This window comes from Pecten maximus, chromosome 14 (genome assembly GCF_902652985.1).
Source record: "Pecten maximus chromosome 14, xPecMax1.1, whole genome shotgun sequence".
NCBI lineage: Eukaryota > Metazoa > Mollusca > Bivalvia > Pectinida > Pectinidae > Pecten > Pecten maximus.
In genome coordinates, this window is record NC_047028.1 from 25,145,307 (window position 1) to 25,169,002 (window position 23,696).

Below are 23,696 nucleotides of genomic sequence, written 5' to 3' on the forward strand. Positions count from 1 at the left end.
TACAGGATGATAGTATGTATCACTTGCGATCCACCAGGTCGACATACGAGGGCTGATTGATATGTTGAGCCTCATATTGAAGGATTTGAATTTTGCCGGACATATTGTATAAATTTTTAACATAGTCCCCTTCAGTATATATACATTTTTGCCAGCGGTGTTTAAGGACCTCAATGCCACTTTTATAGAACTCCTTTCCTTGGCTGTTCAAAAAGTCATCCACTGCAATGTTTGACATCATCATCGGACTGAAAGTGGGTAGCTGAAATAGCTGTTTTCAGTTTTGGAAATAGTTGAATAAATAAGGCGGATGCTCAATCAATTCAAAGCTACAATCGTGAATGACAGCCATGGCAATGACAGATTTGTGAAGAGGAACATTGTCCTGATGGAATAGCACACCTTTAGTGAGTTTTCCGCCGCGCTTAATTTTGATATTTTCCCGTAACTGCCTCATAAGTGAAACATAGTACGTGCCATTGATTGTTTGTCCCTTTTGGAGATAATTCTGCAGCAGAATACCATCTGCATCCCAGAAAACCGAGGCCATAACCTTCCCAGCTGATGGAACAGTCTTTGCCTTCTTTGGAGGGGGAGAGCCAGGATGCTTTAGTTGTTCCGATTGTTGTTTGGCCACTGGGATAAAATGAGGGGCCCATGTTTCATCCAAAGTTACAAATCTCTGAAGAAAGTTGGCAGGATCTTCCTCAAAAAGGTAAAGATTAGCACGCGATAATGAGCGCCTGGTGTACTTCTCATCAACTGTCAGAAGTCTTGGTACCCATCGGGCCGAACGCTTTCTCATTGCAAAATCCTCGGTCAGAATGGAATGTACTCTTTCCTGTGAAATGCCAACTCTACTGGCTATATATCTTTCTGTGACTCGTCTGTTAGTCATAACAATATCATGAACTTTATTGACCATTTCTCGGGTTGCAACATTGACAGGCCTTCCAGGACGTGGGTCATCCTTAAGGCTCTGTCTTCCGCGCTTAAATCCCGCCACCCACATTTTCACTGTAGCAAATGAAGGGGTATCTTTCCCTAGTGTTGCTACCATATCATTATGGATATCCTTAGGTATTAAACCCTTTTGATGCAAATATTGGATCGCTGCTCTTTAACCGATTTTGTCTATTTTGCAAAAGCCGCTTGACTTGTTTACTTTAGAGTGCAACCTCGTCGATATAAACTAACCAAATGAGACCAGTCCTTGGGCATACGGCCCTATAGAGTCAGAGAATAGTAGGACTTATAAAATCATCCTTGAGTACCTCTTTCAATACGAGACTCACAACATATCAATCATCCCTCGTTTATGCTGTTTCTGCCAACGCATATGCAGGAAACCTCTGCAATAAGCAATAATAAAAATTTTTTTTTTGTCAAGGCATTCTAGGTAATTATATATATTACATAGTTTTAGATAATTCCATAGGGTGCTGTTCCGCATGCAAAGGTAATAACATAGTTTTGCCCACTTCCTTAAAGGTCCAAATGTTCAAGTGTCTCCTGCATTCCTAAAACTGGACTAATTTGACTGCAATGGAATAGCGATTTCATTTCAAACACTCAATTATTTTTTATGAAATTGACGTCACAGACGCCTTCAAAGTAATGTATTGTCCAGCTCCTGGATGATTTGGCTTGGTTTGGTTTGTTTTGTTTAACGTCCTATTAACAGCCAGGGTCATTTAAGGACGTGTCAGGTTTTGGAGGTGGAGGAAAGCCGGAGTACCCGGAGAAAACCACCGGCTTACGGTCAATACCTGGCAACGGCCCCACGTAGGTTTCGAACTCGCAATCCAGAGGTGGAGGGCTAGTGTTAAAGTGTCGGACACATTAACCACTCGGCCACCGCGCCCCCCATACTCCTGGATGAACTATATCAATTAGTCGAAAGTGGGGACATATCATCTAGTGACACACTTAAACAGGTTTTTAATCAAAGTTATGATAAGTAAAAAAAAAAAAACGATAGACAAGCATGAACATGCCTCGAACAAGTTCCTGTTTCAGGATGCCATGGTCAAGAATAACTATTCCTAGTAAATCATCGCTCTAACGACTTATTTTTAAACGACTTTAGACCAAACTCCATCTTTTGATCAGATATGAGAAAAATTCAATCGAGGTTTTATGTCAGGGTGCCAATGTCAAGGTTAAAGTTACTATTCATGACTAAATATAACTAAGTAAATAAATAGATAAACATACATCGTTTAAGCTTCATTTTAAATGTACTTCATATTGTTGTCAAGAATGGTAATACCTCGTTCGTTTTGGCTTGCGAGGTGATTGGTTTCACTGTCGTTAATATGCTTTTCTATTCTACTGCAGAATTTCAAACTGTGGCTTTTTCCAACTGTGGCAATTTCTGTTGTGGCATTTTCTACAGTGGCATTTTCGGCTTGTACTTAACACTGGTCCTTTTGTCTTCTGTAATAACGGTAGCGTTTTACTACGACAATGGAATGTTTCTAATGTATCATTAAATGATGTACCACATTCAATGTTCGTAAAATTACTTTTTTCCGGTTTTCGTTGGTTCCAACCCCTGTCAAAGAATTGAAGCACATGTCGTGCAGAGCAAATGATAATCAGTAGTTTATTCGTTGGTTGATTCATACGTAGAAAGCCTGAATTTCAGAAAAGTTATCAGCCCTGATCAGGTGGATACAAACATACGATGAACACAATTCACGCTGCTTTTGGCCGATAATTACACTTGATTAGCATTTTGAGATGAAACGATGAAACGTTAAGTTATATTCAGAATAATTATATCGATATGTTTGGAATATATATATATGTTCAAGAATCCATAGCAATACAACAAAAATACGTATTATATCCTGATAACTCTTTTTTTTAATATGATTAATGAATTGCAAGCTGCTAAAGCTTGCTGTCACTGTCAACGCTATCTAAATTACAGAGACGGATATAGGTATATCAGAACAATGACATAGGTATAGAGATACGGAGGTCGATAAGGGGCTTCCCCGGATAATCAACATGTAAATATGTAATTAGCTTGATGATACCTTCAGAACACATTTTATTACTGGCGGGATAAGGTCTTATTTGAAACACCGCAGGACAGAGCTTTTGGGAACTGCTGAACCATGTCAAGGGTTGAATCTGTTTCGTTGGCAGTGTCACCGATTGTTGGTCAGTGCGCGTGTAGGCATGTATCCGAATCCAATAAACAAAGAAATGCAGGTCACCGAACTGTCGGTCGGATGGAAAGGACTGTTTTGTGGTCAGTTGTCATTGCTGGTAGCTTCCTTGTGATTGGCTGTTTAGTATTGGAGGTTATTACTAGGAAACAAATGAAGGTCCTCGCTGAGAGGTGTTTGACTCATCATGGCGGGGTGCATACTCCCCAGAAAAATCATGTTGACGTCACTCCTACGAAAAACTCGTTTGCTAACTCGGAAAAGGTACGTAGCTAACAATATTTCCTTAATTATTTTAGATTTAAAACAATTGTTATGTTTATATATAAGGAAATTCGCAAATGTGATAATTTGTTATATATCTTTTATTTCATTTTTTATGGTGTAACATAAATGAAACTTAATCATTTAATAATCTTTTTGTGTCTACCTTTGCACACCTGTACTCTTATTGTTTTATAGCAAATCGATGACATGACGCCATTGGATGATGACGCAAACTCCACGCCAAGAACATGGAAGCGTCACCCTAGCAGGAAACGTAAGCTGTGAATAGATACCTGATTGTAATACTTTTCATGATGTAATGTTGGGCACTTAAAAAAACCAAGCTTTTCGATACTACAAATTAGACAAAATGATTGCTTATGTCGGTATAACCACAACCACTACTTTATCGGGTCTTATATGTGAAACAAAATAAAGCTTCTAAGAAACTACAGGTTCCGACTGTTTACTTCTAGCTTTTGACCACAGATGGCATTTTGCGACACTTCCGGTTTCAAGATTGGTCAGATTAGACAGCTTAATGTCCTATCGACACGTTTAGATCATGTCATGATAGTGGCTACTTTGATTGTTTCACTGGATTGTCATGTTTTAGGCACAACGACACGAACTCCCCATAGTTGGTACAAGCGTCCTGCAGATAACTAGAACCATTTCAATGAGTGAAATATGTCACGTCCTGGGTTCAGACTTAGCCTTCATCATGTTGGCAAACGCTCAGCTTTAGGCAAATGTGAATTATTTGGTTAGTTCGGTTTGGTTTATTTTGTTTAATGTCCTATCAAAAGCCAGGGTCATTTAAGGACGTGCCTGGTTTTGATGGTGGAGGAAGGCGGAGAAAAACCACCGATACGGTCAGTACCAGGCAACTGCCTTACTTGGGTTTTGAACTCGCAACCCAGAGGTGGAAAGCTAGTGATAAAGTGTCGGACACCTTAACCACTCGGCCACGGCGGCCCCATAGTGGCAATGGCGATACAACTGATTAAAAACCAAGTATAGAGATTAAGCTCAGAGCTTTACGATAATGAGTTAGGGTATAAATTTGAGCACCACTAAGACATATCATAACTACTGAGGTAGTCTTGCTGATAGAGATGAAATCCCCGTGGATATGTGAGAGGAAAATAATTACCTTTGTTGCGCTATAAAATTGCAAAATTTAGAAAGGTTTTGCTACTCTTAAACCCCAAAAAGAACCACTAACTTCCAAAATTAATATTATTGATAAAGTTATGATTTTCGAAAAATAGATAAATAAATTGACTCTTGAACTGTACATGAACACGTGCCTGAAGCTTATCTTAATATTTTTTTCATAACTTTATTATCTCACGTTCATATACATATGAATATCAGATGTGGGTCAGTGTAAAGTTGTGACGGTAACTGTTCGTTATCACGATCAGTAAACAGATGTCAGGTCATCGAAAATCAAAATAAACAAACATCATGTGATGATTTTAGTCAGACCCAATCACGGTATCTGAAATTATTTTATTAGTGTTTTCCTTCTTGTATGCTAGTGAACAAATTTCCATTTAACACAATATATACACCTAAAAGTATTAAGGATAAAAAGGCAGAATATTTTATATAAACATGTATAAATAAAATCGATACTCATGCATGCATTCCTATATCATTGTAGGCGCACGTGCTTTGAGAACACAATCAAGTCAGGTGAGTAATTCAATAAAACACTATTCAATAATACACTATTGTCATATAGTCCTATGAAATCATATGATACATTGCTCATGCACTATTTACCTATACATTATTCAATATAATTCATTACTTATTAATAACACACAAAGGAAATATAGTGTGTGTTTTTTTTAAATTACATTTTTTTGCAAACAAGAGCCTATTTAATCTGCAGGCGATCTGCTGGATAGCTAAAGAAACACTTGATTTCAAATGATATATCGTTGATTTTAACAGAAATTCTTATATGTTTACAATATAGTTTACCTTTCTGCGTGTTTGTAAAGACTTTCCAACATGGCGTCTCACTGAAACAACAATATTTACGAGAATATTATTAAAACAATTATATGAGGTCATTGTGTACAATTTTTAAATTCGTGCCGAGCTATTGTTTTGCGGTTTAATTAGGCTATCCAAATAACCACAGTGTACATTTGGTGGAGAAGGGTTGGGTTGGACCTATTCAGATGAGCATCAAATCACGTGACTGTCACTTCAGTGTCTAAAATGCATATCGGGATGTTGTTGATTGGGTTATATTTTGCTACGATTCAAATAACTGTTGATGTAATACACATTTGGATGGTAGTTTTTATTCTTATCATTGACGATATTTCTTGATGTTTTTTTTTTTTTTTTTTCGAAAATTCATATAGAAAATGTTTACGTCTATAACGATGTCCAGACTTTGAAAGTTTCGTTGAATCAGGAAATTTGCGGCAGAATCCTATCACGGAAATCGCAAAAATAAATCTGCCACGAAAATAACTCTACCGCAAAAATTACCCGTTAATTCATATCACTAGACTTTGGTTATATACAATTTATAAATTTGATAAAGCGATAAGAACACATGAATAGAAAGTGTACATCATCAATTTGAATTCAACCTTCTGTTATGGAAACGTTAAATTGTATAAGCTTTAAAACGTACGAGACATGCAATACGCACTATTGAATAAATTATAGTAAATATCGTATATCAACTCATATTCATATGTTTAAATTACATTTATTGATTTTCAATTTTTTAGTCTCCAACACGGGCTTCACATTTTGTGGCAAACAACGATAGATCTAACGACTTTCAATATTCCGATGGTATGCTGGTTACTTTTTAGGTCATTCCAATTGCTTGTTGGCAATTTATTGAATTTCTTAATTCGTTTTACATGGTTATTGTGTAAATGAAACTTATAAACCAACAAGAGCTTATTCAATTTAGTAGTTTTGATATTTTAATGCATTTCCGAATACTGCAAGCTAATACATATTTGCGAGCGATATATATTTTCGTGATTTTTGCATTTCAAGACAAAGCGAAAAAAGTAATCATTGCGATAATTCAAATATCCGTAGTTTTACTGGATATGTGTCATTTTGTAAAGCAAACTAGTATTTAATCTACAAAGCAGTAAAATAGTATGCTTTTTATATCTCATTTTTTTGCCAGAGAGCTGTATACCAAAGTGGGATGGCATGTTCTGTAGAAATGGGACATACTGGAGTGACAGTAAGTGTTGTAACATAAAATTTTATTTCTATTTTAGAAAAAGATGAATTGAAATTATATCTCACGTTTCACTTCTGGTACTATACAAAATCACGAAATACAGAAAAACAACAAACATCTAGAAATACTCCCTTCATTGGCAGTTATTTTATGTTTTTTTTATCCATAAAGCAGAATTCACGTAAGTTTTCAAAATAGGTTAAATATGTGACTCTTTGTATATCTGTTGGACATATAGACTAATAATATCTCCTAATTTCCATCAGGAACGGCACAGATTATAAAATTCTTCGTTGGTTCTGACTGGACCCGGAATAACGATTTTGGCATCCAATCAGCTCTTAACCAATCAACGCCTGGGATGTTTAGAGTGCAAGGGGGAGGTCTTTATCTCATCTACATTAATGTAAGTTGAAGTTATAATGTAAACTGTTGTCATATTTGTGTGAAGAGCATCAAACTCGCGGTATGTATCCATTAAAATAAAATGTGGATTTCACAGCTGCTGGAAGAGTAATGATAATTGGAACTTAATATAATTATAACAAAACAAAGGGACGTCGATGGTCTTTATATATATTCGCATTTGTTCAAATGCTTCCGTTGCTTTTTTATGTTGAATTGTAATTATGATTTCATTTACATCAGTATTCTCTGTCTTTGTAAAACATACCAGTTCATTCATTTAGAATATAATTTTGATAAGGTTACAGAATTTCAGTACACAAAAATAAATTGATCCTATACAGTAAAAGCCTGTTTTCTCGATATTCGGGTGTCATTCTTGGAGTTTTTAAGTCTTTTTTTTTCGTCTTGTAACTGTGGAAATAAAGCTGGTGGTCATTTCAGACATGTTTCGTTATCCAAAGGTGGCCTTAGCAGAAGATTTGACTGCATATACATCGGAGAAATATAGAAATATCCTTCAGTTAATTTAAAGTTATAAATAACGTTATTGAAATTGGATATCATGAAAGTCAAAAATCCACGTAACTTATCTAATGACAATGATTTTCATTTTCTTGAAGGTGATGATACGGACGACGGAAGATAAGCATGATATTGAGATTTATAGTGATAACACCCGCCTTTTGCGATGTCGACAAGGACTTGATTATGTACGGCAGACTACTGACAGGTACTTGTACTCGAAGACACGCACGTGCAGTGTGATGGGTCTATTCTACCTCGAGGATGGCGCTGTACTGACGTCACGAATATTACAAGCACGTACCACATTATCCCTCGGACCGGACAGTACTAACTTTGGCGCCATTCTCTTTACCTCACATCCACAACTTGATGACTTCAGTTACTTTGGTTAGAAATGAATATCATTATAGAATACACAAATAAAGAAATATATCATTGTTATATTGTATATACTAAAATGCACTACACTGTAATACTATCATACTATTATTGTGATATGTGATAGAAATGCACGTTTTTGTTATATAATACAATTGTAGATAGTTTCAATACAAACCAAAAATGTTATGTATTATGATAGTCACTATATAGTAATGCACATATATAAGCTGAGTAAAGTACAGATAGTATTTATTCAATAAAGTATTTCTAAATGTGAAAACAATAATAGGTGTGTGACTCCTTAATATAATGTCTATGTTGCTAAAGAGGACAAAAATAATTTGTGACAAGAAAATATATTGATGATTATTAAGTACTCCGAGTTAAAACAATTACTGACAGACGGGATTCTGAAGTTTTTTTTTTCGTATAATGAATAATACGTGTTAAAGTATATTTCTAAGAACAAAATAAAATGATATATGTCTGATTTCTTACTCCAGGACGTTCCTTTCTGGTATGAACATCAAAACATTATATGATAAGATATGTTCAAAACAGTCCAAATCGTTCAGGGTTTAGTTGTACAAATTTAAAAATTTAAAAATTGTTATTAGGCAAAACGTAGTTTAACAAGTTTTTAAATCCCGATGTAATAATTCATAGAAAAAACTATATAAACAACATTTTATCAATCTCGTCAATCCCTCCATACCTGGTTATTTTAATGAGTACACAAATATTAATTTTGAAGTGACAGATAAATGAAATTCCCACTAATCAAGTAATTAAACTAATTACCTTTCAACAGGTGTGTCCTGAAGTGATAGCTGTATACAGTTATAAGCCCAGATGAATCAAACCACTAGCTGACTATCTAATTACCTCCCTTGTGTTATACATTAATATATATATATATATTTTATATTTTTCAATCAATATTAAGATATCATAATTATCATCTGGTTTAACATAATGTGACTGGCATAGAACATATTTTGCCTTGTTGAACATCCGAAATGCACTTGCATTGTCCTGATTGTATACCAAGAATTGCTTTGTTGCATAATCATATTCGCTTATGTGGAAGTGACACTTAAAATAGCATATTACCCGGACGAGGAAGTATTAAGTTAACATAATTATGAACTCTTTACCGAGAAACGAAAACAATATCTACACAGCTAATGATGACGTACAACAGGTATTCTTAATAGACAAGATACAGGTCTAATGTAACATTAAACTGTTAATGAGAAACTGTCACGTGAATTAATGTATTGTATATTTAAATTAGAATACAATAAATATTCAACTGATTGAGAACTTGATTTTTTTTCTTCAACTTTATAAATAATGGTAAAATAAAAAGATAACTGCATATCAAATAAATGTAATTTTAAGAGAAATTGGTTTTAAATGTCGTAATTATGATATTACATACGTCACGATCCTTATAGTTTTTATCAGTATCTACTGATAAACAAATCAATAAGGCAAAAGTATTAGTATGCACTTATAAGCATCGAGGGGATAACTTGTGGTTAATATTTGAGCTCCATAAATATTTATATGTATATTTGGAACAAGGAGTTGTCTGAATTTCGATTTGGCCTTGTTACTAAGAAGTACTAGGCCGTTCTGCGAACGACCGACTACACTGTTAGGTACTATCCGGGGTATTGCAGTCGTTCCTGAGGTCTGTAAAGTAGCAGGACGCTCTTAGCGAAGAACATTACCGGAAGTACTTAACACCCAGTATCTACGTCACATTTGGCTGGAATATGGACCCTGTTTTTAACGACAACAAAAGAAAAATGAAAACGAAAGTTGTTTTTGACAGACATTATTATGGGCCCTGTATGGAGGCAGATCGACATTCCGGTTGTTGGCCTTTATATCTTGTCAAATGTACATTTTACGGCGTAGTTTGTGTATATATGCTTTGGTCAGCGCGGGAAATATCTATCCTGAAACAATACCAAGAGTTATGCCAACAGGAGAGAGGACGAAGTAATGAACCTGCACAAAAGGTAAACAAACATGGTGGGATAGACCTCAGTTTCGTAAATCTTATCATACATTGACGTAGAGTGCATAACAAACTTTTTATAAAACGCAATATAAAGTCGGGTGTGATATACATTTCAGAGCATCAAAATATCCTGTGCATACATTTTAACTATAGGTGAAAGTAATGTATCAATGTATTTATATAACATTTTAAACTAGTTCTTGGAAACATTGCATTTTAATGACATGTAGATCACCGTCAGGTCAAAATCTAAATATACAGTTATCTATCGTTATCAAATCTATTGAGTTTTGTCAGGTGTCTAGCTATAAATTCCAGGTAAATCATCTTGAAGATAACCTCAACATTAAAACATACGATTTCCACGATAACCTGGTTTAAGATTGAAAATATTTCAAGTTCTAGAACTTAATTATTTGCTATCAGTTGTTATATTGCTAATCATAGCACAGTGTATTTAATTTGTATATTTCGAAATTAGACAAAAATCGGATCGATGAAAGAGACTGATTTACCCGGTATGATGGATAAGGCAATGCCTGACAAATCACTTGAAGACAGCCTCCAGTTTCATCGTATAGCAAGGGCCGCAGATCCTGGTAAAAGAAAAAAGAAAGCAAAGAAAGCTGGTACATTTGTTTACTAACATTCCACACATCTGCATGTAACATATAATACATGTAATAGAAACCATACCTGGTAACACAATTAACATCCATTTGGACTTTCTATATGTTGTTTGTTTTAATGCATAATGACACTGAGCTTGTGATAAATATAGCAAATCAAAATAATCAATTCTTAACACAATCAATTATTGTGTTCGTATTAGGTAGTAACCACTTAATATTTTGAACAGTGAGAGACCATCGCTAACGATTTGCGTTACAAATAAATTTCATGGAATGTGTACATCAAATCTTCCTCAACCTTATGACGTCTTAATTGATTAAAATATTCAGGTAAGCGATCCAAATGTCCAAAAAAATGTCGGAAAGGTCGCAGAGGTCCTAGGGGCCCACAAGGTCCACCGGGATTACCAGGCACGGAGGGGCCGCCAGGTCAACGGGGATCACCAGGGTCAGCAGGAATACCAGGCAAAGAGGGGCCGCAAGGGATAAGGGGAATTTCAGGTGAGTGGGAAATTCGTAAATATGGCAGCTAAAATAAAATTAACATAAACAAATTTTATAGGAAAAGACTCAGAAGACTTAAAATAAAGTTTGCTGTTTGTCCAGTTTTGCATTTGAATATGGTAAAAGTTGATGTTAAGCATGACATGATAATTAATACTACAGTGTATTCAGTCTACGTGATTAATATCATCTTCGCTAGCCAAGGTTTTTTGTTCGTGAAGTGTTAAGTAAACAGAAGCCTTGGCTAGCGAAGATGAGTTTACAGAAGGTCAAGCAATGTTTTGTGGTGTCAAGGTATATAGGATTATCACTCAGAGTGTATTACCAGATAAAATCTTTTCTCTCAAAATTTCTGCCAAATAAATTCCTCGTTTACGTTTTGGAGAATATAAATATATAAATATATATATTCTATCAAACGATTAAAAATAACATTAGTGGCAGGTTTATATGACTGTTTTGACATTGTTTTACGTCTTATAAACACATTAAGGAGATTTAAGGACGGTTTCTTAAGATAAGTTGATATAGAGCTGACTCAAATTAAATATTCACCGATTCTTTTTATAAATGCAGCGTTTATTGTAATTTTGAACAAAACTGTAGGACTTAATATGCATGTCATGCTTCATCAGGTCTGGTATACGTATCTGTTTGTTCATGCAAGGCCGGTATACTATTGTAATAATGTAAGGTTAGAAAATAGAAACAAACAACCTGAACTAGTCTTGTCAGGTGATATATCAATTTATCTATAAATATGCAACAATATGTGTATATCTATATTGTAGAGCAATGTACATTACTTTAGTCATTACCTATAACTCGTGAGACTTTAAATAACCTGAACTCGCTTCACAAAAATAAGTAAAGGAATGTTTATGTGTATGAATTGCTTAAACAGAATAAGGTAATTAAATATGTATTTATATTGTTAAGAAATGAGCCATTTAAAATATCGAAGTCAATATATTTGCTATTGCCTATGTTCTAGTGACAAACGTATTCGTACATGAATATCATGCCCTCCCATACCGTAAAAAATAAGCTTTGCTTCCATTAGGCAAACCATAGAAAATCTTCTCTATTGTTTTCAAAATGTATTCAGTAAGACGCATTTCATTTATATATATATATATATAATACTGCATACAATACATATTATCGCTATATACGATATAGAACAAGTCACATATACATTTAATAATATTGTCAGATATCTATGGCTAATATTTGACGGTTGTCTAAGCCTCAATCAGTTCGCGGGTTTTAAATATTGTATTACTACTTATGCATGTGTGTTTATGTATAACGATAAAAGGTTACTCACGGTTCATATTCGCTGGGATTTATTTTCGTTCTATATTCAATAACCGCGAATATAGCGAAATGTAATACCCGCGAATATTACAAACTGTTCAGTAACCGATTCTACTAGACTTTAATTAAAATAGAAAACAATGGACTGGGTAGTAAATAGGAAATAATATACTCTATATCTTTATCATAGGCAACAGAAGGCTTTATAGATAAGTATTACGCTTAGCAATATCCTGGATATCAGTAAAATAGATAATAATACCACGGGTATTTATTTAATGGGTAAAGACAGACTTGATATCAATAAAAACAAAGATAGCAATATCATGAATATTTGCATATTAGAGCGCTATACTCATGTCAGTAAATATGACAATTGTTTTTGATTTTCAGGTGCGAAAGGTGACAAAGGAGACCCCGGTCTGTCGGTTAGTCTGATTTGGCATAATGTTCTTAATAACAATAGAGAGACGTATAATCACGTGCAACAAGTATAAACTTACAATAAACAGACATGTTAATTTAACAATATATAATTGATCACCTAAATCAGTACATACATGTGTACTTGATAAATGAATTGAATACACTGGGTACAATGCGAGATGAAAATATAAAATAATAAAACAATATAACAAAAAAAAAATTAAAAAAAAAAAAAAAAAATTGTAAAAACGAGAAATAACTGCAGAGCATCATTCCCATACGCGGATACATTTATCTCTTTTATTTTCTCAAGGTCGCGACTTTTGCAGCTCATTACACCCCAGAGAGACCGCACCGAGAGCCTCAAAGTGTAGATTCGAGTAAGTCTTATCATTACCGAGGACAAAAATTACGACGAAAAACACGATTTATACCTCATGCACCTCAGTATCAGTATCCGTACGATTGATTTGATTTCATTGACAATTCAATGATGGGAAATGTTACGCAGCATCAAGGATTGGATTGAATCTGAAGGATGATCCATGGAATATAAGATAAAGGCCAGCACAAACGCCGAGAATGAAACTAGACATGTTTTAATAACCCTGTGCTCAGTACTCTGAAGCTTATGATACTTGTAAAACTATTTTTCACAGACGCCACTTACTTGGTAATACAAATCCCCCAATACCCTAGATGTTAGCAGGTTCTCTCCATTACATAAGCTTCTATATATAGATTTGTTAATATTAAATAGGCCTCAGCTCACGTTTCCTACATTGAATTATGTACGGGTTCACTAGATATATGACATAGCAAGGTAAATCTTGATAATTAATGATATCATCGCAATTATATAAAATTGAAAATAAACGAATTGCACTGATGCTCTCGACATTTATATCCTAAGATTATACATTCCTACATGACCACATTTCTGTCTTATTTCATACTGAATTGACTTGAAATATTTTTATCATTAAGCTAACAATACTTGACCAGACATGCGACATGTGTATTGCACAACGTGATACCGGTTAGCCCAGGTACATGCAGTTCATAGGTGTTACATATTATGGGGTGCTAAATAGGTGTACGCCGGATAACCTGTCTGCTCTCGTCAACAGTCAATTTACCTTGACTTGATATTAGATGACAATATATATATATCTGGGTTTACGTTTGTATATGTTTTGATCTCTGTGTAACTTCTACAATGCCCACTATCGGCTGGCTACACATTATTTTCAACTGCAATACGTGTGAGTTATGATTGAATGTTTTCATCAAATACACTTACAAAAGAATTTGGTTTCTATGTCTCCTTCTTTGTTATACCCAGTTGATGATAGGACGTTGCAACCAAACTATTATAAAAATATAATTCATTCAAAATGATCAAAATTTCTACTGCTATGGATTATAATTTTAAAAGAGTTAAGGTTTCCTCTTGTTGTCACCGAATTTTATCTAAATGTTGTTCGTTTGTGTAACTAACATCATATCATACTGTAAACTATATATTTTAGCGGAAATTTTATTTTCGGCGAAATCTTATTTTAGGTGAAATCTTATTTTAGGTGGAATCTTATTTTAGCGGAAATCTCATTTTCGGTGAAATCTTATTTTAGGTTGAATGTTATTTTAGCGGATCTTTTTAGCCGAAATCTTATTCTAGCGGGACTTGTTGTTAACGCCTTTCGCTGAATTAGATTGCGTTAACTGGAGTTTCATTGGAGTTTCAAATATTGTTCATCATCAATATGTTGGATTCACTTAGGCGCTAAATTATGAGTGAGCCAAAATCTGAATTCAGTACGTTTTTATTTCCAGGTCGTTCAAAATGTGAAGAGAAATGGGGCGGGAACTATTGTTTTAGCTCGTACACATTCTACAGTAAAAGTAAGTATATTAACTTACTAGGTTATGAAAACAATACTTCTGATGATACGTGGTTAAAACATTAATTATTTAATCTCCAAATTATAGCTTTTGTAGAATCGATGTTTAATAATATGTTTACAGTGAAAATTAGGTCTCGAACTGATATTTTAGAACAAAAATTAAATCTAGAACTGATATTTTAAAACAAGCATATAGTGAAAATTAGATCTCGAATTGATATTTTATAACAAACTTATATTGGAAATTAGATCAAGAACTGATATTTTATAACAAGCTTATTGTGAAAATTAGATATAGAAATGATGCCGGGGATGCACCTTATATACGGCATACGTTATAATCATTATACAAATTCGACCACGCTAATTGATATTTATAATTTAAAAGTTCGACCAGTCAAATCAATTTCCACAATTTACACATTCGACCAGTTGAATTGATATTAACACTTTACAAATTCGATCAATTAGATTAATATTTACACTTTACAAATTCGACCACTTAAATTAACATTGACAATTTACAAATTCGACCTGTTAATTAGATATTAACACTTCACAAATTTGACCAGTTAGATTGATATTTAGAATTTACACTTTTCAAATTTTACAACATTATAATACATTCTTTATTTGTCAGAACCGAATCAGGTGATGAAATTTCTGTCGACTCAAACCCTCGGAAACAGGATAGATTCGCCGCTGGAGCGACTTCACGACGGCAAATTCAGAGTAAAAGTTACCGGAATCTACCTCATCTATTTAAACGTATGTTAATAAAAGTGTATTGCAAAAGATGTGGAATAATATAATATACATTTTGAATTAAATACTTTTTTATGTAATACAGTGTGTGTACAAAAATCTCTATATCAAAATACAAGAGATAAACCAATCATATATAAGAGAGTGGTATGAAGTGTATGCTTACTACACAAGGACACATGGATTCTTGTACAAAAGAACATACTGATAATTGCTTAAAGTAAAACTATAGTTCTTTTCATAAGAAGCTACATATTAACATTTCCTCTCGTTTCTAACTATGGTTCCGTAGAGAAAAATCAAAACATACCTTAAAATGTCAGATATCGTTCACGTCACTCCGTTGATTAACACAAACCTTCTTGGATAGCAATTTCAAGATAACAGTAGATGTAATTCCTGGGCGAAAACCAAATCAACATCGTTTGTCATCCTCATTATTTGTCATTGGCTACGCTACATCAACGCTACTGTAATTACGTAATTGTAGAAAACAAGAACATTTCTTACAATAGCTATCTGTAAATTTTTGTTTTTGAAGTTGCTTTTATGTTTTGCAGGCCCAGTTGTATGTTTACGATATTCATTATGCTGTGGCGTTGTATATCGGGAACATTGACACCGACCCAGACCTCATGTGCACGGTTGCCACGGATACAATTCAATCTCATACATCTGAAACGAAATATAACAACGCTAGAACAAAGTCATGTTCGACGATGGGAACATTTTATATGAGAGCAGACCAACACATTTCTGTCGTCATGCAAGAGACAAACAGGGCCATACAAATCAAAGACGGCACAAATTTTGGCGCCATTTTACTTAAGTCTGACTGAATGGAACTTTCTATTACCCTCTTTTTCGATATACGTATCAAATATACAGTATACTGTTAAATTCCATTTTAAGCAGTAATCTGATTTTAGCGCTATTCGCACTGGAAACATTGCACTAAAATATTATTGTGCTTTTATATTTGCTATGTTCTTTTTCTGTAGCAAATGATGTCGATAAGCGAATTCTACAAATTTGCGCTAATCTCTAAACCACCGGCCAAATATGGCTTGTATCACTAACTTTAGATGACTTTAGCAAAACTATTTTCTTTAAAGAGGAAAGATTACATCGAATTGGAGCAGAGTGGTGGTCCTGAGTGGGTCAGACCATTTTCATTGCCCAAAGACACTTTACAGAAGAAGAAAAACGTTATTATTTTTTTATTTCTCCTACTGAGTCTAGCCCCTTGGGCCCAAGAGTGTCCGTATTCAACAGTTTTTGTACAAAACTGGTTCTCCTTCACCAAAAGATGCTTCAGCCCATTTTCTTCCATAATCCACTGAGTTGTTTATGATTATCATAGTACCTATACAAAAGAAAAGTTGACATACGGACGACTGATGGACGACGGACATTGCGCCGTACCATAAGCTATCGTTAGATTCAGGTAATCTAACAACGGCAGTGCGTACATGTTTGAGGTGTGCACCAAAATATACGTCTACGTTAGTATATACCATGTGTGTTAGGAACTAGCTTCACTTCACAGGGTGATGCCGTGGTTGCTAGGAATGTGATAAATCGATACCACACAGGAAAGGGAAAGACAGCTGACCCGCACTATGACGCCACTCACAAAAGCGTAACGTCATCATGTAGCGTAACCACGTCATCAGTTTCAACGCACATTTCATGAAACATTGATGAAAGCGCGGTAAAAAGGTTTCACATAGCTTTATAATTTGTTACTTTTGTAAGTGAAAAAAATATAGGCAAGCCTCGTGCTGACCTGCCAACTGTTACACTCGGGCTGAGATATCCCTGTCATGAAAGATTCTATTAATATTCACTGCGGTTTTAACACTTCTAATGTTACTTTCAGCAAAAGTATCATGCGGATAATTTGCAGTCATAGACATCAATATTGCCTCCAAGGATAAACATATTTGGGTTACTAATTTGTAGAAGTTTGGCGCAATATCATCAAGATTACAATTTATTGAATTATACGTATCACGGGATATTTTAATGTACCAGTACATATGATATATAATATGAATCTCATTTAAAGTGAAAAATACTGACTGACTTTCATCTATATCCTATGTTATAACAATGCATGTGTAGGCTATCCTCATGTACAGCATTAAAAGTCATTATCGAGAGGTATATGGTAAATGGTATTTAGTTACAAGAGACTGAAGAGAATGACTGCATGACGGATAATACAGGTTATTATTAAAGTCAGTGGTCGGTTAAGTCAGGTTTCACACTGTTTTGTTGAATATTTTAGATGAATATGGTTTGTGTTGTACATATAACAATAATATGGATTACACAAGTGAAATATCATTTTGGTTGTTAAATAATATTGTTATGTCTTTAAGCAATAAAAATCCCCATATATCATGTCCAAGTTATTTCATTGTGACATATATCATGATCAAACGGCACAGGTTAAAACATATTAACGCGACATTACAGTTTCATTTGTAAATAACATGATGATAAAAGCTCTTATTTCTTCATCATGCCTAATCACACGCTACGTCAAATTTACCGAAGCCCTTTCCCCTTCCTCGTCGTTGAACCCGCTATCACTATAAAGTCCCCTGAGACACACTTTATAATACACAATATGTTCACAACGTACAGATTCAGGGCGTTTTTCTGGGGGCTTTTTGGCTCCGTTTATCGGGCCCATTCCCAATTAAAATTATTTCATATTTAAGCCCAATTCCCAAAATTTTCAATTAACTTCTGAAAAAAAGCTTTCCCAATTTACCAATTTTCTTTCCAAAACGGACAAAAATGCCCTTTCCCATATCAGCGAGGAAAAGCCCTGAGATATGATAAAAGAAATACAAAACCCATACCTATGTTTTATCAATGGCTATATTTCACTTAAGGGCATTAACATTTGCGGCTATATTTTGATATCAAATAGCTTGAATAAATTTAAGATACGTGGAGAAATATTACTTGCACTACACCCCTTAAACAACAGTTATGTTTATTTATCAAAACTCGGCCATAGAACAATGCTGTATCGCCCATATGACCTTGAGCTATAAATATACTTATCAACACTGTGGTTGGGCTCGTATACTGAAGTAGGTCAAGCGGCGAAGCCTATATAAAATCACTGATGTGTCACCGCACGCGTATACTAAGTACTTCTAAAGAAAACTGAAATTCACATAAAGCATGCTGAGAGGTTGATAATAATATTTTCAAAAAACAATAAAAATAGGAAATTCTTGATACAAGGAAAGATGATATCATACACGTATGGAAAATATTGAAATATTACTGACTAATTAAAGGAAAATAACTCTGCATCTATGGTGTAATTAAGGATTTCCACTTTTAAAGTCTAAACCATTCAACTATCAACTTTTTATTTTCATGTATATTGCCTCTTTTTGAGAAATATCTGTTTAAAAGAAGAAATATAATATGTATTGATGTAACGTGTTAAAACAGTAAAATCTTGACTTAGTTCATATTAAGTTATCAAATACTAAAAACAGAAACAGATTCAGATGAATATAAAATTACTATCAGTACAGACTTTAACTTCTGATTATAATGAAAACATCTCTCAGGTAACGAATATACACTCAGTAATGAATGAAAACTGGTCACATTTGAGCAGAGGAATATTTATCATTGTCAATAATACTATTAGTTAATAAAGGAAACATATAGGTCAGTACATCAAAACAATAAATAATAGAGCACCAACGAAACAAAAATTCTGACTCAAATCGATAAAACCAGGATAAAATATAAACAGAATACAAAATTGTATATTGGTCATTGAAAAAACATACAACGTTAATAAGACCCCTTGTTCAGGAAGGCTAAGCATAAATCTTTTTCAAAACACGGCAATGTTACTCCTCAAACTGAGAAGTGAAGAGTTGCCAATCTCAACAACGTAACCTTAGACACGACATCAAAGAGAACGTCGCCGACACAAAACGACACGGAGTTAAAGGGATAGACAATAAAAGGTAAGACAATCACAGTTATTGCCTTCAGTGTAGACTAATATATCACTGATAGGAAACCCGTTAATACTTTCTTTTTTAACGGTATATTTAAAACGAGATGAAGTTTCTTCCATATATGTTATCTCAGATTACCTCCCCTGTCCTTATTTGATAGATATCAAATATTGACCATTATACAGATTTTATTATTTCGACACGACATAACAACATATTCTATCGAAAGAAATATTCGTAATAATATTCAATGCAAGACGGTTTAGACTAATTGATTCTACAGAATATAAATATGTATATTTCCTGTAATAATTCGAGAAAGAGTGTTCCTTACTTGAACAATTGCCGATTTATCAGTATTTTTTTACTTTTGACATTTTTAATTATATTTTCCACATAAGGTTTCCATATAAAACATAAAGAAACAAAGACAACTTCCCCACACACTTACAAACTATACACATTTATAAAAAATAACATGTCTAACGTTGGAGTGCTTACCTAAAATGCATATGCATGTGTTTAATATATTGATCAAGTCTTAAATGCCTTTACCGAAAATCATATAGAGACGATGACTCAACGATTTGTGATTTTGTTTTGCACGCACGACGGACTTAACAATAAATATTTGCTATTTATAGACCTAATATGTATCTATTCAGAATAGTACCATTATTGTTATATGTAATAATTGATCATTGTTAAATTTCTCTAAATTGACGATAAAATATATGTCTATCTGAATTACAGAAAACACAAATATTGATAGTTTGGTGAATAGGAAGTATGTACCCCTACACGTTTCCGCTTACATTGAGGTCAACCTAGTCTTTCTCCGAATCGCAAGAAATATATTGGCCCAATAAAGGCGTCGGTTGGTACAACCGCGTCTTAGTTCCCGCCAGATGAGTATATCTATATGGGCTGCAGAAACGTGAGCGTCACACATCATCAGCTGACAGGCCGATGCAACACTGCACCTTTACGTAAATTAAGGGACAATCAAAATGAAAGTAGTTTTGGACGGAAAGGAATACAGACTAAGCGAAGGGACAGATCGACCCCACAGTTGTTGGTCCGAAAGCTTAGTCAGGCATATATTCTATGTCATCGTCTGTGTCTATATAGTTTGGTCAGCACGGGAAATCATCAACCTGAGAGACGAGGTATACAAACAAAAAGATGGGCATGCTTTACAACCGGCTGTGCATAAGGTAAACAAACACACGGCGTTACTATATTTTCAATATTGGGACATGCGTACTAAGAAATAGTGTACCCACTTCATGTGTATCTACAACTGTGTATTAACTTTTTGATGTTTGAAGTTTTTCTTGTCGTTGCAAGAAATACTTTTAAAGATATATTAATTTTACTGTAGACATTAAGAAAACCTATGCTATTAATGTTATATTATTACTTATATTCGCACTACATCCTTACACATATATTTTTGTTATAAAGATAATATCATTTACGTGCATCAACTGATTAGATAATATTACCATGTGTAATGTTATAAAATTATAAGGGAGAAACTTATATTGATTGGTTTTATGATGATATCACAAGTACAAAAATAATAATAATATTTTGATATTGGTTCATTTACCATTTTCTGAATTTGTCGAATTCTATTAAACTTTTTTTTTCTTCAAGAAAATTATTTTCAAGTTTACAATGTATTTCTTTCCCAATTTGAGTTTTAAAAAATCTTGCTTTATCAAAGTTTTTTTTGTATTGATTTTGTTACTTTGATATCATTGCATGTATAATGACATTACACAACACGATATTAAAATATGTCAAATACCTGGAAATTATTGTACAAAAGACTCTGTAGAAATAAAACTTTTCATAACAAATAGAGAGTAAGATAGAGTAGAGTAAAAACGGATTATACTGGCCATGTAGCTATCCTTAATACTAGGGCTCGTCAGTGAGGCTATAGGCCTAAAGTGTTGATGATAGGAAGAAACCAAAAGTAATGCCAAAATCTGGATGGTACGGAAACCCTGCAGTGACATCTTAAATTACCACCTGTTTGTTAGCATTTGTTACTTATTATTTTCTGTTTCTTGATTGTTGTTACTTATTTGTTACCATTGACTATGAATATCAATATGTTGTATTAAAACAGTTATCTGGTATATTATTAATATTATTATTGATATTTTATTTCAAAGATGCTTTGCATAATTAAAAGTTTAGTTTTGTTATTAATTCTGTTGTTCCTATTTGCTATTATTAAGCTTGGGCGGGGCTTTTTTTTTTTTCAAATGACGAATACTTCAATAAATTCTGATTATCAATAAATGTTAAATTGTCATTTAAGAAACAAACACTAATAGCATGTGCATTTTCTGAATCGTATCATTATTCGCAGGAGGATAAGATAAAAAAGAGTGTCTATGACCTGTTATCTCACAGCTTTGCACGAAAGGCACACCCGATATCAGCACTTTTCATATTTATTTTTTTATTATGTAGAGCAAATATGAACTTTACTGCATCAAATAACTATTCCGTCCTAGGACGCGCCAGTGATGCTAGGGACATCATACAGTTATTCCGTCCTTCTAGGACGTGTCAGTGATGCTAGGGACATCATACAGTTATTCCGTCCTTCTAGGACGTGTCAGTGATGCTAGGGACATCATACAGTTATTCCGTCCTTCTAGGACGTGTCAGTGATGCTAGGGACATCATACAACTTAAGTCCCTCTGGGACCTGTCATTGATGTCTAGGACCAAACGGGTTGATGATTGGAGAAAACTATGTTTTTCCGAGAAATTATTTTGTCTATGTATTTTTATTAAAATAAGGAACATGAATTTGATTGACATAAACCTGTATGTGTATTTTCTTACTGTATTATAATAACAAACATAATAAATATATAATGCAACACAATATCCACAATATTAGACTATATCGAATTCCCGGAAATCTATTTTCCTAGAAATTGTTTTCTTTGCTGTTGTTAAGACTATCGAAGTTTTGAGAATCCATGGTAAAACCATCATTATCTATCTATTTTATCAGTTTTATCAGTTATACTTCCTGTCCTATATAAACACGGTGACGTAACATAAAAAACACATTAGGTACAGTATTTTTCGTAGAAAAGAATCACCACTAGATTTATGTTTATTTAAGACAGATGTGATTCAACACATTCTTATTTTGCAATAGATTCGGGAAACTGAAGCGGAACAAGCTCATATCAGTGACGTACCTCAGGATCTAGAAAACACTTATGAAGTAGTCGATGAACAATTCGAGAAGCCCATATTCCACCGCATTGCACGAGCAGCTCCTACAAAGGGTAAAGGAAAACGAAAACGAAAGCCGGGTATAGTTTTTACTAACACCTCTTTTTCTTATTACTTGGAAGAATAACGTTTGTGTCGCCATAACTATAGTATCTAAATTCAGAACCTTTTGAAAAGTCATTAGGAATTAAAATAATAAATGCAATTAGATTCAATATCCTTCAAGGAATTATATCTATTTTTATTTAGTTATTTATTTAGCAATATTTAAATTGAAATTTGATGTCAAGATACAACCACAAATTCATGGTAGAATGATTAGGAATTCAAAGTTTAAGGAAATTATATAATGTCTGTTATGGAGAAACAAGATAACAACTTAACATTTCCGGGAACATTTTGAACATTTCTATTAACTGTTTTTTATTAACACATTATTTAAAACTTTAAAAGTATTTTTCTCGAAATTAATCAACAGGTGGAAAATGATGTTTTACAGCTTTTATATACATGATTTTGGACATCTAGGCAATCACACATATAACTGAAATATACTAACACAACCTGCATTCGTGTGAGATAAAATATTGAGTGATTGACCAGCTACAACTATGCGGTAATACTTCTAACTACAAAGCATATTAATTATGGAATTAACTGGTAAAGGGCCTGTCACACACTACCAATGTACTTTGCCAGACTACACAACTAAACAACGGCGAGGAAATCGACGGGAAATTGACCATAGAAAAGCTGTTGTGCCGGCGTTCCCGTTAGGATAATGTTATTGAAACATTCTATCGTT

General features: G+C 33.9%; 2 protein-coding genes and 2 long non-coding RNA genes across 4 annotated transcripts; 3 read left to right on the top strand and 1 right to left on the bottom strand.

Moving 5' to 3' along the window:
* The first annotated feature begins 3,010 nt into the window (after positions 1-3,010).
* LOC117342197 lies at positions 3,011-8,113 on the top strand. The gene is made up of 7 exons (XM_033904250.1): positions 3,011-3,446; positions 3,645-3,723; positions 5,122-5,153; positions 6,218-6,284; positions 6,637-6,696; positions 6,963-7,102; positions 7,725-8,113. Exons 1-7 carry the CDS (start codon positions 3,129-3,131, stop codon positions 8,019-8,021), a joined length of 993 nt encoding a protein of 330 aa, XP_033760141.1. The 5' UTR covers positions 3,011-3,128; the 3' UTR covers positions 8,022-8,113.
* On the bottom strand, positions 4,931-8,018 carry LOC117342200. The gene is made up of 2 exons (XR_004535756.1): positions 7,931-8,018; positions 4,931-5,488 (listed from the first exon to the last, which is right to left on the bottom strand). It is a non-coding gene; the product is annotated as an uncharacterized LOC117342200 (long non-coding RNA).
* Positions 8,114-9,617: 1,504 nt separating the features above from the next.
* LOC117341821 (collagen alpha-1(XX) chain-like) lies at positions 9,618-15,017 on the top strand. The gene is made up of 7 exons (XM_033903683.1): positions 9,618-10,043; positions 10,527-10,674; positions 11,008-11,178; positions 12,895-12,929; positions 13,241-13,307; positions 14,764-14,832; positions 14,956-15,017. Exons 1-7 carry the CDS (start codon positions 9,795-9,797, stop codon positions 15,015-15,017), a joined length of 801 nt encoding a protein of 266 aa, XP_033759574.1. The 5' UTR covers positions 9,618-9,794.
* A 431-nt stretch (positions 15,018-15,448) lies between these two features.
* Positions 15,449-18,009, top strand: LOC117342199. The gene is made up of 2 exons (XR_004535755.1): positions 15,449-15,602; positions 16,160-18,009. It is a non-coding gene; the product is annotated as an uncharacterized LOC117342199 (long non-coding RNA).
* Positions 18,010-23,696: the final 5,687 nt, after the last annotated feature.

Coding starts and splice junctions, on each gene's coding strand:
- LOC117342197 (XM_033904250.1), top strand. CDS start 3,129: ATGTCAAGGGTTGAATCTGTTTCGTTGGCAGTGTCACCGATTGTTGGT. Junction 3,447..3,644: donor CGTTTGCTAACTCGGAAAAG/GTACGTAGCTAA, acceptor ATTGTTTTATAG/CAAATCGATGACATGACGCC. Junction 6,697..6,962: donor TGGGACATACTGGAGTGACA/GTAAGTGTTGTA, acceptor AATTTCCATCAG/GAACGGCACAGATTATAAAA.
- LOC117341821 (XM_033903683.1), top strand. CDS start 9,795: ATGGACCCTGTTTTTAACGACAACAAAAGAAAAATGAAAACGAAAGTT. Junction 10,044..10,526: donor GTAATGAACCTGCACAAAAG/GTAAACAAACAT, acceptor TTTCGAAATTAG/ACAAAAATCGGATCGATGAA. Junction 10,675..11,007: donor AAAGAAAGCAAAGAAAGCTG/GTACATTTGTTT, acceptor TAAAATATTCAG/GTAAGCGATCCAAATGTCCA.